General features: G+C 45.8%; 1 protein-coding gene across 1 annotated transcript in view; it reads left to right on the top strand.

The window, feature by feature from the left end:
• The window catches only part of DNAH6 (dynein axonemal heavy chain 6), a 226,064-nt gene that overhangs the window by 150,782 nt on the left and 58,703 nt on the right, over positions 1-16,579 (top strand). The window contains exons 49-57 of the mRNA XM_081101535.1: positions 795-1,037; positions 3,886-4,053; positions 4,521-4,756; positions 5,802-6,063; positions 8,960-9,083; positions 9,718-9,914; positions 10,894-11,097; positions 11,743-11,868; positions 15,092-15,256. Coding sequence (XP_080957661.1) covers positions 795-1,037; positions 3,886-4,053; positions 4,521-4,756; positions 5,802-6,063; positions 8,960-9,083; positions 9,718-9,914; positions 10,894-11,097; positions 11,743-11,868; positions 15,092-15,256 — 1,725 coding nt within the window. The remainder of the gene's footprint in view (positions 1-794; positions 1,038-3,885; positions 4,054-4,520; positions 4,757-5,801; positions 6,064-8,959; positions 9,084-9,717; positions 9,915-10,893; positions 11,098-11,742; positions 11,869-15,091; positions 15,257-16,579) is intronic.

The following is a 16,579-nucleotide window of genomic DNA, read 5'->3' as shown; positions in this document are numbered from 1 at the left end:
GGTGGTCAGTGTGTGTCATAGTGACCAGTCATTCCCAGTCACTCTGCTGTTAGGGTCAATTTGCATATTACCCTTTTATTATATAGGAGTGCCTGGCCAGCCTGGGTGATGGGCTGAGGGCTGTTTGCCGGCTGGCCACAGCCCCTTCAGGGTGGGGGTCCCCACTGGGGTGCCTAGCCATCCTGGATGAGGGGCTAAGAGCTGTTTGCAGGCTGGCCCCACAGCCCCTTCAGGGTGGGGGGTCCTGCTGGGTGCCTCGCCAGTCTGGGTGAGGGGCTGAGGGCCATTTTCAGGCTGGCTAAGCCCCCCAGTGGGGACCCTCACCCCATGAGGGTGTTGCCAGCCTGGGTGAGGGGCTGTTGGCTGTTTGCAGGCTGGCCACAACCCCAGCCACCCAAGATCCCAGTGGAGGCTGGCTGGAAGCAGGTATCTGGGATTTATTTATCTTCTATAATTGAAACTTTGTCGCCATGAGCGGAGGCCTCAGCTGGCTCAGGGCTGGCGGGAAGCTTGGCTTCCTCCATCACCCGGGCAATGAGGCCTCCTGCTTGCTCCAGCTCTGTGGCTGCCGGCCGCCATCTTGGTTGGATTAATTTGCATATAGTCACTCTGATTGGCTGGTGGGCGTGGCTTAGGGCATAGCAAAGGTATGGTCAATTAGCATCTTTGTCTTTTATTAGTGTAGATCTTAGACATGAGTAGGAGTAAACCAGGTGAAATATACATTTTTATTTGTTAAGTCACATACTATGGAAATAAGCAACAGATTTTCCAAACTGTGTCTTTATTTACAGTGGCCCAGAGAAGCACTTCTTTCTGTATCAAAGACATTTTTCTCACATATTGACACTGGAAATGATGAACTAAAAGAAAAGCTTTCCCTCATGTGTGTGAATGTTCACTTAAGTGTCTCCAATATGGCAGAACGCTATTACACAGAGCTTCGGAGACGGTACTATACCACGCCCACCTCCTACCTGGAACTCATCAATCTCTACCTGACTATGCTCAGTGATAAAAAGAAGCAGTTGATTTCAGTAAGTTGAACACCCTGGCTAGTGTTGCTAAATGGTTTGAGCACCAGCCGTCACACTGAAGGATCTCCGGTTTGAGACCCAGTTAAGGGCATGTACCTGGGTTGCTGGGTCCATCTCCAGCCCCGGTCAAGGTGCGTGCAGAAGGCAAACAATGGATGTGTTTCTCACACATCGATGATTCTCTCTCTCTGTCTCTCTCCCCCATGCTTCCTCCCTTCCACTCTCTCTGAAAAATCAATGGGAAAAAATATCCTTGGGTGAGAATTAACCAATATAAATATATATGTAATCATTTTTAAAAATTTTATTGCTTAGCCTGGCTGGTATGGGTCAGAGGTTGAGCATCACCCATGAACCAGGAGGTCATAATTCAATTCCCGGTCAGGGCACATGCCCAGGTTGTGAGCTCAATCCCCAGTGTGGGACATGCAGGAGGCAAGCCAATCAATGATTCTCTCTCATCATTGATGTTTCTCTCTCTCCCTCTTCCTTCCTCTATGAAATCAATAAAAATACATTTTTTTAAAAATGTATTGCTTGAACTCAAAACTTTTGCCAGAATAAGTGGGAGATCTATGTGCCATCTTACCTTCTGGAGCCCTCTCCATCCTGACAAGTGCCCTTGACAACCTACAATACGACAAAAAATTGTTTCATGCTGTTGGTCCACGAGCCTTCCCCTTCCTTAATATTTATGCTTTGTCTTCTATCATTTACATGAGTGTCATTGTCTCAGTAGAATGATATAGACATTGTAACAGCATCAAAGTTAAGCAGAGAACTAGTCACCAGAAAACTTTCATTAAGCAACTGAGATGGAGATTTTGTCCTCTAATGTGCCAATAGTTCTTATGGAGAGTAGAGACTTGATTGTCAGGCAGACTGTGTACAACCCATGCTCTGCCTCTTTCTTCCTACACAACCTTAAGCATGTTTTACAAATTCTCTAAGTCTTAGTAGAAAATAGGTTAAACATATCTCTACCGACCTCTTGTATTGTTGTGGAATTTAAATAAGACTGTGCAGTACTTGGTATATGATCTGGTGCATATGAGGTACTCAGAAAATAGTGGCCGCCGTCATCATCATTGTCATCATCATCAGGCTATTCACATGACCTAAAATTTTCAACACAATAAAAATGGAAGCATTTACCATTTATATATTTTTAATGTTTTTCAGTGGATTTTTACCTGGTAAATGTAAAAGAACTTGGCAGAGATTTTTGAAACCTGTCAATCTCCACCAAGCTTTCTGATTCACCTCCAAAAACGTTATTCCTAGGTGTCTTCTGTACCAGATGCCACCCCTTCCATCCTAGTTAAAAGTTTTCAACCACTGAGAAGTAGGGTTTAGATCAGCCGTGGGCAAACTATGGCCCACGTGCCGGATCCGGCCCGTTTGAAATGAATAAAACTATTGAAATAAAAGACCGTACCCTTTTATGTAATGATGTTTACTTTGAATTTATATTAGTTCACACAAACACTCCATCCATGCTTTTGTTCTGGCCCTCCGGTCCAGTTTAAGAACCCATTGTGGCCCTCGAGTCAAAAAGTTTGCCCACCCCTGGTTTAGATCCACCAATCTAAGTGAAGTACCTAGGACACTGTCTCCCTGGGGGTTCTCAGCCCTGCTGACCATCCTGAGGAAACAAGTGTTTAAAAAAAAAAAAACCTTCAAGGCTTTGAGGCTGAACATTGTCTTGAGAGAAAGGGTTTATTGAGCCACATCCTAGCCAGAAAAAGGACCAGGTCCCAGAAGCTGCATTCTACACCACCACCAGCAGGGCTGGGTGGAGAAAAGAATATATATCCACTGTCCAGGGTCTCACAGGGCTCTTTTACTAGTATACAATGAGTTTGGGGGGAAAGATGTAGGTTATTTTGAAAGAATTTACATTGGCTACAGATAAGGGGGTTGTGGGAAGATGAAGCTTGGGAGAGTTCTGGGACAGGTGACTTGTGCATCAGAAAGAAGTATTTAATGCTTTGGGACTATTTGGGGCAATAGTCCAGAATGTTCAAGCATAAGCAAGATATGCTGGTGCCTGGGAGCTGCCTAAATAGTCGCTGACATAGGCACACAGAAGTCGATTAAAAGTTTCAACATACTGTCAGGAATATGAGCAGTCTGTTGTTAGTGTAGACCCGTAGCTACTAACTGATTAACTTTCCTTGTCTCTTCCTCCCACCCTCCAGTCTGCTATAATTTAATTTAGGACATCTCAGAATTTTTCTTTTGTCCCAGCTCTCAGAGCTGCGACCTCCAGGAATTTCTACCTGAACTTGTCCCTCATTCATTCAACATGCTACCAACCAACCACAGAAAATAAAAATAATACATGGTGGGCCCTTAGTGAGCCCACAATCCAGTAATGCCCCACTCCAGTGGTCAGGGGGCATAGATTCAGACCTACTATGGTGAATATCAAGGCCATTTCCTAGGCTTCTGTTCCCTGAAGATTTCTTTACAGTAAAAATTTTATTTATTTACTTACTTACTTATTTTTAATATGTTTTTATTGATTTCATGGAGAAAGAGGGAGAGAGAGAAACATCAATGATGAGAGAGATCATTGATCAGCTGCCTCCTGCATGGCCCCCACTGGGGATCGAGCTCGAAACCCGGGCATGTGCCCTGACCAGGAATCGAACCTTGACCTCCTGGTTCATAGGTCGACACTCAACCACTGAGCTATGCTGGTCGGACATACAGTCACAATTTTAAATATTACAAACTGATTTACCAATTCTGCAGATGTAAAATTCTATTACATGAATAAGAGATTTCAGTAAATGTATAGTTTCTAATACTCATTATAAGAAATATTTTCATTGTCATTTAGGCACGCGAACGGGTGACAAATGGTCTTACCAAGCTATTAGAAACCAACATACTAGTAGATGCGATGAAATTAGATCTTTCTGCTTTAGAACCTGTCCTTTTAACAAAATCACAAAATGTCGAAGCACTGATGGACAAATTGGCAGTGGATCAAGAAAATGCTGATCAGGTATGCTGAATAACCTGACTTGTGGGTGAGAAAGCTTTAATCAACAACTGATCACTTATATACAATGACAAGTGATTGGATTTTTTATCTTCCATGTCGTTAAAATAATTAGTATTGATTTTAAGTTGTAAACAATCTCCCTTCAATAAAACAGTCTGATTCTCTCCCTGAAGATAAGTGAACCTAAAGAGTGGAACACAAAGAGAGAGTTCTAAGAAAAGTGCCGCCTATAAACCTAAAGCACCTATTCTTCTCCTAGAAGGAACTGTCTACTCTAACTTTTTCTCCATTATTCTATCAACATAGCATGAGATGCAGTAAGGAGAGGGTAAAATTCAGTGTAGCTAATCCTCTTTCCTCACCGGTCTAATTCAAAGGGGCAAATATGACATTATTATTGGCTTTGTTTTTTAAGTATTGAAATTCAAATATTGAGACCACGTAAGCAGTCATATTTCAATGGTTAGGTCCGCAGCGTTGTGCGAGAAGATGAAGCAGTGGCCAAAGTCAAAGCTGAAGAAACCCAAGCAATAGCTGATGATGCTCAGAGAGACCTTGAAGAAGCGCTGCCTGCTCTCGATGCTGCCAATAAAGCACTGGACTCCTTAGATAAAGCCGATATATCTGAAATCAGAGTTTTTACGAAGCCCCCAGACATGGTCATGACTGTTATGGAAGCAATTTCCATTCTCTTGAATGCCAAGTGAGTAACCCAGAATCATGTATTGCTGAAACCCCTGGTGGAATTTCTTTGCAGTTTTTTTTCAGTGTTCATTCTCTTCTCTACCCGCTCATTGATTTGGGCAGTCATTCAGCAAATTGACTCGACAAGCATTTTTTTTTAACAAGGCACATACAGTCTGCTGCAAAGACAGACATGAAAAATATTAATTTCAAGACATGAGAAAGTTGCATAGTATTAGGAGGGCTGAGATCAGAGTGCCCCTGGGGAGTGGGGTTTTTGAGAGATGGTGCTCAGGTGAAGAATGGGAGTGTAGAGAGAGCCCAGCGACCCTTAATGCTCATGGGATGGGATGGGCTAGGCAGGAAGGCAGGGATTACATCATGAAAGGTCTCCCATACTGTTTGTAGACATGTAGTTTTCAAACTTTCTTTAGTAATATACTCTCTTTATTTTTCAATAAAAATTATAAGAAACCTTTCTATGTAAAACCAATCAAAGCAGGGGAAGAGGACTAGAGCACTCCCATGCCAGGCTTTCCACCAGACCCTCTGGCCAGCACCTCAGTGGGGCCTGGCAGCCCTGCAAAGCACAGATGGAGAGTCCCGGCCACAGGGCACTGAGAACCATTGAACATTTTCAACATAATCGGATTTTCATGTGAGAAAGACCAATTTGGCAAAAGTTCACAGGAGGTAAGGTTGACTGAGAGACATAAAATCAGTTAGAAGGTGATTCGTAGTGTCCTGGCGGGAGGTTAAAAGGTGAGTGCCTGGGGCATTTTAATGATAAAACTTGTTTTTCTATGTTGCCTTACATTTCTAAAACTCTATGATTTTATGATTCGTTCCCTGCTAAAACTGGATAGTATGAAACATCAGCCATCCAATTACCTGTCTGCCCATAAATTATGGTGTACATAACCACCATTTACTGGGATTATAGAATTGAGATGAAAACTACCCACTTCTTGGGATAATATCTTAATGTTCTCCAAAGAATGCATTTTTTTGGTTCCCATGCTATTTTATTACAGTGCTACTAACTTACCACTTCTGTCTTTCAGGCCTGATTGGCCAACAGCAAAGCAACTTCTCGGTGACTCTAACTTTCTCAGAAGACTTTTAGAATATGATAAGGAAAACATAAAGCCTCAGATATTGGCAAAGCTTCAAAAGTATATTAACAATCCTGATTTTGTGCCTGAGAAAGTAGAGAAAGTATCCAAAGCATGTAAATCCATGTGCATGTGGGTGAGAGCCATGGACCTGTACTCTCGGGTGGTCAAAGAAGTTGAACCAAAGAGGCAGAAGCTCCGTGCCGCGCAGGTACGTTATCTGTGTTGTGATGTTTTTATAGAATCAAAGGCCATGGTCACCCGTCATTCAAGCTCCCTTTCTCATGCCCCTGTGACCCTAAGCAATGTAGATAGTAACAGTGCTCTAGTTTACCACATGATCGCACTCACTCATGGATAATAAAGACCATTATAAACTTATGAACAATAATAGATACAGAGGCAGAGCTGCCTCAAACAGATTGTCACACTGCAGCAGGAAGGCCCGGGAGGGTTGGGGGGCAGGAGGGAGGGGGGTAAGAGATCAATGGAAGGACTTGTATGCATGCATATAAGCATAACCAATGGACATAGACACTGGGAGGGGGGGAGGCCAGGGGATTGTCAAGGGCTGGGGGGGGGGGGGGAAGGACACATATGTAATACCCTTTGTAATACTTTAAGCAATAAAAAAAATAAAAAATAAATTTAAAAAAAAAGTAACCTTTTGATGAAACCATGAAAATTGAATTCTATACCAGAGGCCCCTTAGGAAAAACAATTCATTGGCAATTAAGTTCACCAAATAGCACATATATGGAATTTGTTGTAATTGGTTTTGATTATGCAGAAGGGATTGTATTCTGGTGGGATGAGGTTATTGAATAAAAGGTTGGTGTTATAAATTAAGAAAAAGAATAAAAAAATTTTTCTACAAAAAAAATAAAAAATAAAAAATAGCTAGCATAGATTATTTGTTTCCACATGTAAAAAACCTTTTTTATAGCTTTTATTTATAGCTTTTGAATTTTGTGACATACATAAAAAGGCCTTCCTTACTTTGAGAACATAGGGAATTTGTGCATGTTTTCTTCAACAATTTTTAAATTTTTACATCTTGACCTCTTAATTTATTTTGTTATGATGAATGTGTTGGGTATCCAGCTTAATATTCTCCACATGAATTAAAGGAACGCAGAGGGCTCTAGATTAAATTACGTTCTTTCCAATGATTTCTAGAACTTACCATTTCCAAACGTCCCACCCATAGGTTCAAGCAGAGGACTGGGAAAGACTTTTTCAGTAGGGGCCATGCTGGAGGCAGGAGTGAGCATGGTGCGTTCACATCAGGGAGTAAGACCAGAGAGATTGAGGATGTGAAGTAGGGGAAGATATAAGGTCGGCCCACCAGGGGGAGCCATGCGATGGAAGCCCCTTAATACCAGGCCAAGGCGATAAGGAACAGGGTTGTGATCGGAGACCTGCAGCCTTGGTGTTTTGGGAAGTCTGGCCTGGTAGAGGGTTGGAGAGGCAGAGCACAAGCAGGGAGCCTGAGCAGAGGCGGCCGTCAGAGCTCCAGGCCGAGCCCAGCACCTGTTGGACACTTTTTAGGGCTGGGTGGGAGGCTGAGGACCAGGGGCACGTTTCCAGTCAGGACACTCGGTAGGGTTCCTGGAATTAGAGCAGGGCATCCCCAGGTGTTTCACTTTTGCGCCTGAGTCGACCCCTGAGAACCTGACATCAGGAGTGTCCTCATGACTTGTTTACGATGTGCTGGGCTTGGGTGAGTTTCACATGTACCATCTCATTTCATCCTCACCTGCTATTATCCCCATTTTATAGGTTAGGAAACTGAGGCCTGACAAAACCACCAACACACTCAGTTCACAGGTATTGACATTGGTAGAACTGGGCTGGGGAAGAATCTTTCTGGCCCCAAAACTGGGGCTCTTAGCCACCTTGTAGCAATTTTTTATTTATTTATTTATTTATTTTTTCAGAAATGACCTCTAAAATCAATCCTCTTCCAGCAAAAAGGAAGATGAATTCTTAGTATATTCACATTGCCTCTGGCATTTTTGTGGTCCCTTTTAGCTCTAGGATCAGATGTTTTATGTTTCCCGTTTCTAATTACTCCCGCCCTTGACAGTGCCCTCTGAGGCTCTGGAATCCAGCTTAATCCACAATCAGAAGTGAGGTCCCAAGCAGGACGGAGTGGACATCTAGTGGAGCGGGTTACTGCAGGAACTGCGGCTGCAGAGCAGGGGTTGGCACACTTTTTCTATAAAGATTCAGATAGCCCGGCCGGCGTGGCTAAGCGGTTGAGTGTCCACCAATGAACCAGGAGGCCACGGTTCGATTCCAGGTCAGGGCACATGCCCGGGCTGTGGGCTCCATCCCCAGTGTGGGGCATGCAGGAGGCAGCCAAACAATGATGCTCATCATTGATGTTTCTATCTCTCTCTCCCTCTCCCTCCCTCTCTGAAATCAATAAAAATATATTTTTTTAAAAAAGATTCAGATAGTAAGTGCTTCCAGCTTTGCTGGCTCTGGGGTCTCTGTTGCAGTTACTCGGCTCTGCCCTTGCAGCATACCAACAGCCATCAGCACCACACACATGAATGAGCATGGCCGTGCTCCAACATAACTTCATTTGTGGGCGCTGGGATTTGAATTTCATACAATCACCATGTGTTATGAAATATTGTTCTTTTGATTTTTCTCCCCAACCACTCACTCACAAACCATACAAAGGCAGGCAGCAGGCGGGCACTGGCTCACAGGCCATGGTGTGCGGGCCCTGCTCCTTGAGAACTAGTCAGGAAAGATCAGGTTTCACTATTGCAGGGATATTCCATGTGTTTCATCGTTTAAAGTTGGTAAGCCAGTGTAGTCGCTGATTCACCCCAAATGCTTGGTAAATCTGTTTCTCTTTTCCTTCTAGGATTCGTTTCGTTGGGGTTTGTGTCTGTTCTGTTTCCAGCTGTTGGCTTCTGCTCTTCTCTTATGTGATTTTATATTTGTTTCAGCTTTGTATATTATCTCAAAAATGTTTGAGGACATGACAAAGGGAACATAAATCCTACTTTTAAAAAAAATGAATTATAAATGGGCAGATTTCACCTTCTTTTGGGGCCTATTCATGCATAGTTACTTTATTTTATTAGGCTGAACTTGACATTACTATGGCTACCCTGAAAGAAAAGCGAGCATTGCTTAAAAAAGTGGAAGATCAAATACAGGCCTTACAAGATGAATATGACAAGAGCGTGAGTGAGAAAGAAAATCTGAGTAAGTAACTCGTAAAATGTATTTTGGTCAGGAAATGCCTGATTTTCAAAAGTAGACTGTTGTTTGTTTGCTTGCTTGCTTGCCTTTTCCATTGATTTCTAGAAAGAGAAGAAGGCAGATAAGAAGGGAAGAGAGAGAGAGAGAGAGAGAGAAGCATGGATGTGAGAGAGACACATTGATTGGTTCCCTCCCGCATGTACCCCCACTGACCTGGCGAACCTGCAACTGAGGTACATGCCCTCGACTGGGAATCCAACCACAACCCTTCGGTCCTTGGGCCAACGCTAACCACTTAGTCAAACTGGCCAGGGCAAAAATAGAAGGAGTTTTAAGGCAGTCATATCTCAGCCTTCATTCAACATGCAGGACATAGTTCCATTAGACTAGTGCATTAAATGCCTCCTAACATAAAATTAGAAGAACTGGAATATTGTATAGATTCAACTCCTATATGTGAATATGGCTTGTTGGGGGCATGTTACATTGTAACATAAAGCAACACATGCATTTGATTCAGAAAATAAGTAGATAGCTTAAATAGTGGTCACTCCTACTATAAACAGAAGCAGGCGAATAAACTTCTATTTTAGGAAAAGATTAAGTAACATAATCTGATTTTCTTAAAATGTTCCAGCAAGGAATATGGCCCTGACAAAATCACGTCTGATACGTGCTGGAAAGCTGACGGCTGCCTTAGGAGATGAGAAAGTTCGATGGGAAGAAACCATCAATAAATTCGATGAGGAGCTATCGAATATCATCGGGAATGTGTTCATAGCAGCAGCTTGCGTGGCCTATTACGGGGCCTTCACAGCCCAGTATCGGCAACTGGTGAGTACACGTGCCTTCTCTAAGGAGTGAGGAGAAGCAGCTGAAACTGGACTGGGAGAGGGAGCGGGGGGCGGGGGGAAGGGGTCCTTTTCCTGAGTTTAGATGGAGGCTGTCCACTCTGGAGGTTCTCCACCCAGAAATTTATTTCTACCTCCACAGCCCTCTCCTGTCAGCCAGTGATGGTCTACCCCTAGCCTTTCCTTAACACATCCCTCCCCTCCTCTCCCTTCCCCACCCTTCCCCTTCCCTCCCCTCCCCTCCCCTTCCCTTTCTTTTCCTGCCTTAGAAAGTTATTCATCACTTACATTCACATCACCAGAACTTGGGGGAAGGAAAAAGGGACAGGGAGTCCCCTACTATTATGATCAGAAGCGGCACCTAAAGTCAGCCTGAACTGGTGAGGCGGCTTCAAAGGACTAGGCAAAGCAAGGAGCAGGAATCTAAATGATCAGGAGTGATTTTCAAGCCATTTTTAAGAAATGCCTCCCTAAAACGTTTCACCCTTGTCTTTGAGTTGCAAAACCTAGTTAGCCCAGGACTGATAGAGATCCCGCAGGAGCCCATTGGTGCCCCTGGGGACAGAGTGTCCTCTGTTGCGCATGTCTGTGCCCCTCACTGAAGGCGGTGACATGCCAACATCCCTCTCCCCCGACCCACTAACTGCCTGTAGCCCCCAGGGTCATTGAGTTCACCCCAACTTCTCCGCGTGCTTCCAGACTCTCCCAAGAGGGGCAGTACACCCCCGATTGAAGACTACTGTGACTCCGTCATTTACACATGAGGTCCAGCCCGGGTGGTGACATGTCCAAAGGACCCCGATCTCCTGATATTTAGTCCACTTCCTGTGTCCCATGCTCCTTGCCAGGATGCCTGCCGAGCCTGGCGGGAATTCCCCCCTAACCCGACATTGTGTGTGTGTGTGTGTCCTCACTCACTGAGGGTCCCTGTGCTCTACAAGTAAGCTCTCCTGCCCCTGCAGCTGATAGAGTGTTGGACCCAGGACTGTCAGTCTCTGGAGATCCCCATCGATTCTTCCTTCAGTCTCATCAGCATTCTTGGGGATCCCTACGAAATTCGGCAGTGGAACGCGGATGGGCTGCCCCGGGACTTGATATCCACGGAGAATGGCATTCTGGTGACTCAAGGGAGACGATGGCCTTTGATGATTGACCCCCAAGATCAGGTGTGTAACAAGTGCTTCTTCCGGTAAAGAGCGGCCTGTTGACTCAGCTTAACATTGTGCCGCCCATGACCGGGGCTAAAGTGGACTTGGACCGACTTCTGAGATCCTGGGATGGAGACCTAGAGGGAGTTTAGAGTCCTTTAGCCCAAGTCCCTCATTCAGTGGATGTAGAAAAGGGAGGCGACCGCGGGCACTGCGTAACTTCACGTTGATTGTTATGGGATTTGTTAAGGGGATTGACCGTGACTCTTCTGTTTTCGGTGGGGGCAGAAACTCATTCTGGTATAGTCCTTGTGCCTAAAAAGTCTGAGGAGTCCAAGCGAAGGAAGGGTCGGGTGCGTTTTAGGGCCAGCCTGCCTAGAATTTCCAGAATCCCGCTACCTGACTCCTAACCCCCTGGCTCAGATTGTACTCCACGGGGTTTGGAAAAGGAGCCGTTGTGAAGGCAGAGAGATGGGCTGGAACAGCACAAGTTGTTTTTATTTGTGAGGGAGTGGTGGCGGTATTTTTTCATGTTATCATTTTTACCTTTCAAACCTGTTTCTTGATTGAACACATTTTCTTAACTTGACGTTTAAGAGCTTTCACCTTCTAGCCATTCATAAAGCTCTACAGCAAATGCCTGCCCTGTGCTTTCTCGCCCAGGCCAACCGCTGGATAAGGAACAAGGAAATGAAAAGTGGCTTAAAGGTCATTAAACTCACGGATAGTAATTTCTTACGCACGCTCGAAAATTCCATCCGGCTCGGTCTGCCTGTCTTACTGGAAGAGGTTTGCTTTTCACGCTCCTTTTCTCCCGCTAGTCCCCAACTGCCAGGTTATATCTGGCACCCTACGCGCGCCACATCTGCATGACGCCGAAGACACCAGTCAGGTCCACATTCAAGTTAGTCAAACCGATTGCTTCGCTTCTTGAACGATACACTCGCACAGAGGGAGCAAGCTGTTCACTGAGGAAAATTCCCTGTTCGCAGACAGGGTTCTGGTGCTAAGTGGGATGGGCTCTGCTTTGGGACATGGCTGATTCTCAGGCCTCGTTGCGGCCCCTGGTGGTTAGCTGCCCTGAAAATTCAATGTAGTGGTGCCATCAGGGACTGTCCACACACACTTGTGAGCTGAAGCCAGTAAATCGGTCCAGGGGGTAGAAACATCACTTTCTGCTTAGCTGTAAGGTCAGACTTAGATTAAGTGATGTGATAAGAATGAACTTCTGTGTTCTTGTTTTTTAAAGGATATTTGTTGAGCCCAAGTGCTCCATTTCTTCGGAATCACTCTAAGAATGGAAGTTTTCGACATTGTTCACTCATTCAACGCACATTATTTGGGAATCAATGGCAAACAGTGCAGGGGAGTGAGATAGGGCAGCGGCCTGGGGACTGAGTGGGGAGGATTGGAGTCCCCAGGCCTCAATAGTTTACAATCTAGCTGGGGACAAAGACAGTAAACAGAGAAAAGAGGGGCAATGAGAGAAGGGGAGGAAGAGAACTTGTGATAAGGGCTCTGCAGGGGCAAGCCCAGTGCTCACATAGCCATTAAGGGGAGGGGAGAAATAGGAAATGAAGCTTCCATGTGTAGCCTGTGGCCTTGACCAGCACAGGGAAGTGCTGTAATGGATCCCGGGTCCTCATTCAAACCCTGACGTTACAGGAGAGGGTAAGGTCTCTCCAAATCTGATGGGACACAGCTATGTTAGCCTCATCCTGGATTCCTAAACCCCGGTTTACTTCTTAACACAGGAGGCCTGAGGGAATTCCTTCTCTCACAGCAGCAGCGGAAAGAGGACTTTCTGCAATGTGCTGCCCTAGACAGCAGGCGGGGGTGGCGGGGGGCGGGGGGGGGAGGTCGGGGTTCGTCTATAGCTGAGTGCTCAGGCCCCAGCCAGGAATGGGACGGCCCCGCCTGCCGTCAGTGATGTGGAGTCAGCAGTAGCATTACACACCTGGTTTCATTTGGCTGTTTTAGGCATTTATGGGGGATATTTTTAAACTTTGTCTCCACCCATTCGTGGTGTGAAATTGAGTTAGTCGATCTCAATCAGCACGTTTTTAATGAAATAGAACATAATTTAAAAGTACAAAAGTGTATCATGAGTAGTAAGGGAAATGTTATCTCACAAACTTTTGTTTTAAGAGTTTCCATGCTTGGGTACCATGCCACAGTGACAAGTTTGTTAACTATTGATTACAATCAAATGTTGACAGCTCCTGGGCCATGGGCCCCCACCGCGTGGATGCTGACAACGATGTTTGTCATGGGGTCTGTTGGCAATGTCTGCACGTTCACGTGCTTACCAATAATCAGATTTGCTTTGGGGTGGGGGGGGAGGGGGGAGATAACTGTCTTATATAAGAGAAGTCCACAAATTTTTTCTGTAAAGAGCCAGATATTTTTGTTTTCAGGCCACATGCAGTCCCTGTACAAACATTCTCTGAACAAATATTCTTCTTTGTTTTGCTTTGGTTTGGAGGTTTTGTTTGTTTCTTTCTTTTACCACCTTTTAAAAGGGTAAACGCCATCCTTAGCTCCAGAGCTTTACAGAAACAGGCCACAGAGGCCAGATTTGGACAGCAAGCTGCGGACTGACCACTCATGACTGGGAACAGCTGTGAAAGTGGACAGGAACTTTGTGTCTGGGGCCTCTTGGAGGACCACCCTGCAGGGACTCACCTTTCTCAGCTTCTTCCTCCTGGGGATGAGCAATATGTTGCCCTCACGTGCTCTTATTTCCCTAGACCAGTGGTCGGCAAACTCATTAGTCAACGGAGCCAAATATCAACAGTACCTCTTCAAAATAGACTGGCCCAGGCCGAAAACCAACTTCTGCGCATGTGCCACGAAGTTTCAATCGCATTGTACGTGCGCGCCCGCACGTGGTATTTTGTGGAAGAGCCACATTCAAGGGGCCAAAGAGCCGCTTATGGCTCATGAGCCGAAGTTTGCCGACCACTGAGACTATTGATAAAGCAATCACTGGAAAATGGACAGTTAGAGGAAGTGAGCAGATAGTGTGATATATCCATATGATCACCAAAAGACTGCTTGTTCAAAGTAAATGTTGAGGCCTAAGGAATTTGGAGCAGTTGATGTCATCCGTGTGTGTGTGTGTGTGTGTGTGTGTGTTGGGAGGTAGGGGGCTGAGGTACCAAATTACTTTATTTGAAGAAATAGTACAAATGAAAGGACATAAGTGGATGATTTGGTACAAGTTACCTAAAAGGTAAAGGTAACTCCAACATGCACGTTCTGCTGACGAGGATGGTCACCCCCGTGGCTCTGGGAAGCAGCGTAAGGCTTAGCTCTCATCACTGTCTCTCAGGCTGTGCTGTCAGAGAGATTCTGGGGACCCATCTCTTGCACAAGTTGGTTATGAGGCCACCCAATTCTTTGATGGATTTCACCTGCTCATTCAGGTCATGAGTCTCAATGAAGTCACACAAATAGGGGTCATTTCTGTCACTGGCCAGTTTGTGCAAGTCCAGTAGTGACTGATCCACACTTTTCTCCCAAGTGTAACGCACAGTCCAGTGCGCTCAGCCCCTTCTCCCAGTCGTCAGGTTTGGTTTCTTGACATCCTGAAGGAAGATTCGGCCACCTGGTTGGTTCTGCAGCTTCATCGGTTTCTCGCCATGCTCCCTCTCTTCATAGCTTGGTGAAGAAAAGATTTGGCAAAGTTCTTCAAAGTCACATCACGGCGGTCAAAGTAGTAAGATGTAGGAAGCCTGGAGCTCCAGGTTGATGTGGCGGTTAATGGCAGCCTGGGAGTCCTGATGGTAGTTCAGGCTGCGCAGAACTGGAATGGGGGTGGGGCTTGGGGCGTCCAAGAGCATGTAAGGAGGGGGCGGGTGGCTGGATTTGAGCAGCTGGCTGGGATGAGGGATGAGCACCAGGTTCAGTGTTGAAGCAGGAAACCTTGCCAACTCTCCGTAGAGACTAATGTCACCCATTAAGTAATGTTTCACTTAACTTTTTCTGTATTTTTGTTTTAATTTTTAAGCTTAAAGAAACCTTGGATCCAGCTCTAGAACCCATTCTTTTGAAACAGATCTTCATAAGTGGTGGACGACTGCTCATTCACCTTGGAGACTCAGATATTGACTATGACAAAAACTTTAGGTTTTATATGACAACCAAATTGCCAAATCCCCACTACCTGCCTGAGGTATGAGCTGTGGGTCTGGAATTCCTAGCCTGAATGGATTACTAAGGTGTGACAGGTCTCTGACATGTGGTGGATTCCCACCTGAAGGGACCAAGTCTTCCCCAGCTCCCTGTCCCCTCTCCAAGCCCCCCGCTTCCTTCCATCACCCTCCACTCTTGCTTCTCTTCTGAGTCCAGTCACCCTTCTACTGGCCTTGTAGGTGGGACTCCAATCCTCCCCACTTGGTCCCCAGGCCACTGCCCACCTCAGTCCCCTACACACCTCTTCAGCCCTCTCACCATCTCCCTCATGGTCCATAGGGCTCCTCAGATCACAGGGGAGTAATCATTCCTCCCCCCCTTCGGCACAAGGCCATCTGTGCCCTCTTATTGTGGCTGATACATGACTCAGAGTTTAGTTGAGAGTTTATGGAAGGGGCACTGTCCATATTTAAGTGTGCAGATACCCACGGCATACAGCCCCAAACAAGGAAAACTCTGCTGACCGGCAACATTGGAGAATCATGATTCCAATGCCCAGTGTCTGTACTTGGGGTCCTGGGCGAGGAGTCATCTTGTCCCCTTCCTCATGCTCTTAGACTAGTTCAGGGAGCTGTGTGAACCCCTCTTCCATCACATGTCCCCACGCCACAGTAAGATCCAGAACCTCTACTCTTGTGCTGCAGAGCCCACAGCAGTCGCCACAGCAATAAAGACAGCGGGGACCCCTCCCTTCCTTCCCGGGAGTGGCTCTGAGGAGCTCTCCACGCCCCGACCCTACCCCTTCCACCACTGCCCAACTCTGCTGCCAGAGCTCCAGGCACAGCTGCACACTCAGCAGGGCCTTCCATCCCAGCAGGTCTCCGCTTCTCTAATGGGGCTGGGACAGTTAGGGAAGGGACTTTACTACTCAACACACACACTCACACACACACACACACAATTTTTTAAAGTATTTTTATTGATTTCAGAGAGGAAGGGAGAGGGGAGAGAGATAGAAACATCAATGATGAGAGAGGATCATTAATCGGCTGCCTTCTGCATGCCCCCTTCCATCCCACCCCCCACCCCACCCCTGCCCCGGGAATTGAGCCCGAAACCCTGGCATGTGTCCTGACCAGGAATTAAACCATGACCTCCTGGTTCATAGGTCAATGCTCAGCCACTGAGCCACACTGGCTGGGACACACACACACACACACACACACACACACACAATTTTTAAAATATCTTTAAGTATACCCTTTTACATAGCGTCATTTTCATTTCAGTTACTGACTTCATAGATGTGTTCAGGTTGAATAAAACTGACACACTCATTATATAAGATAAGGGAAATGCCATT

Source organism: Myotis nattereri (assembly GCF_964212035.1).
Source record: "Myotis nattereri genome assembly, chromosome: 10".
Classification (NCBI taxonomy): domain Eukaryota; kingdom Metazoa; phylum Chordata; class Mammalia; order Chiroptera; family Vespertilionidae; genus Myotis; species Myotis nattereri.
Note: the sequence above shows the minus strand (reverse complement) of the source record. Positions and strands in the feature narration are given on the sequence as shown.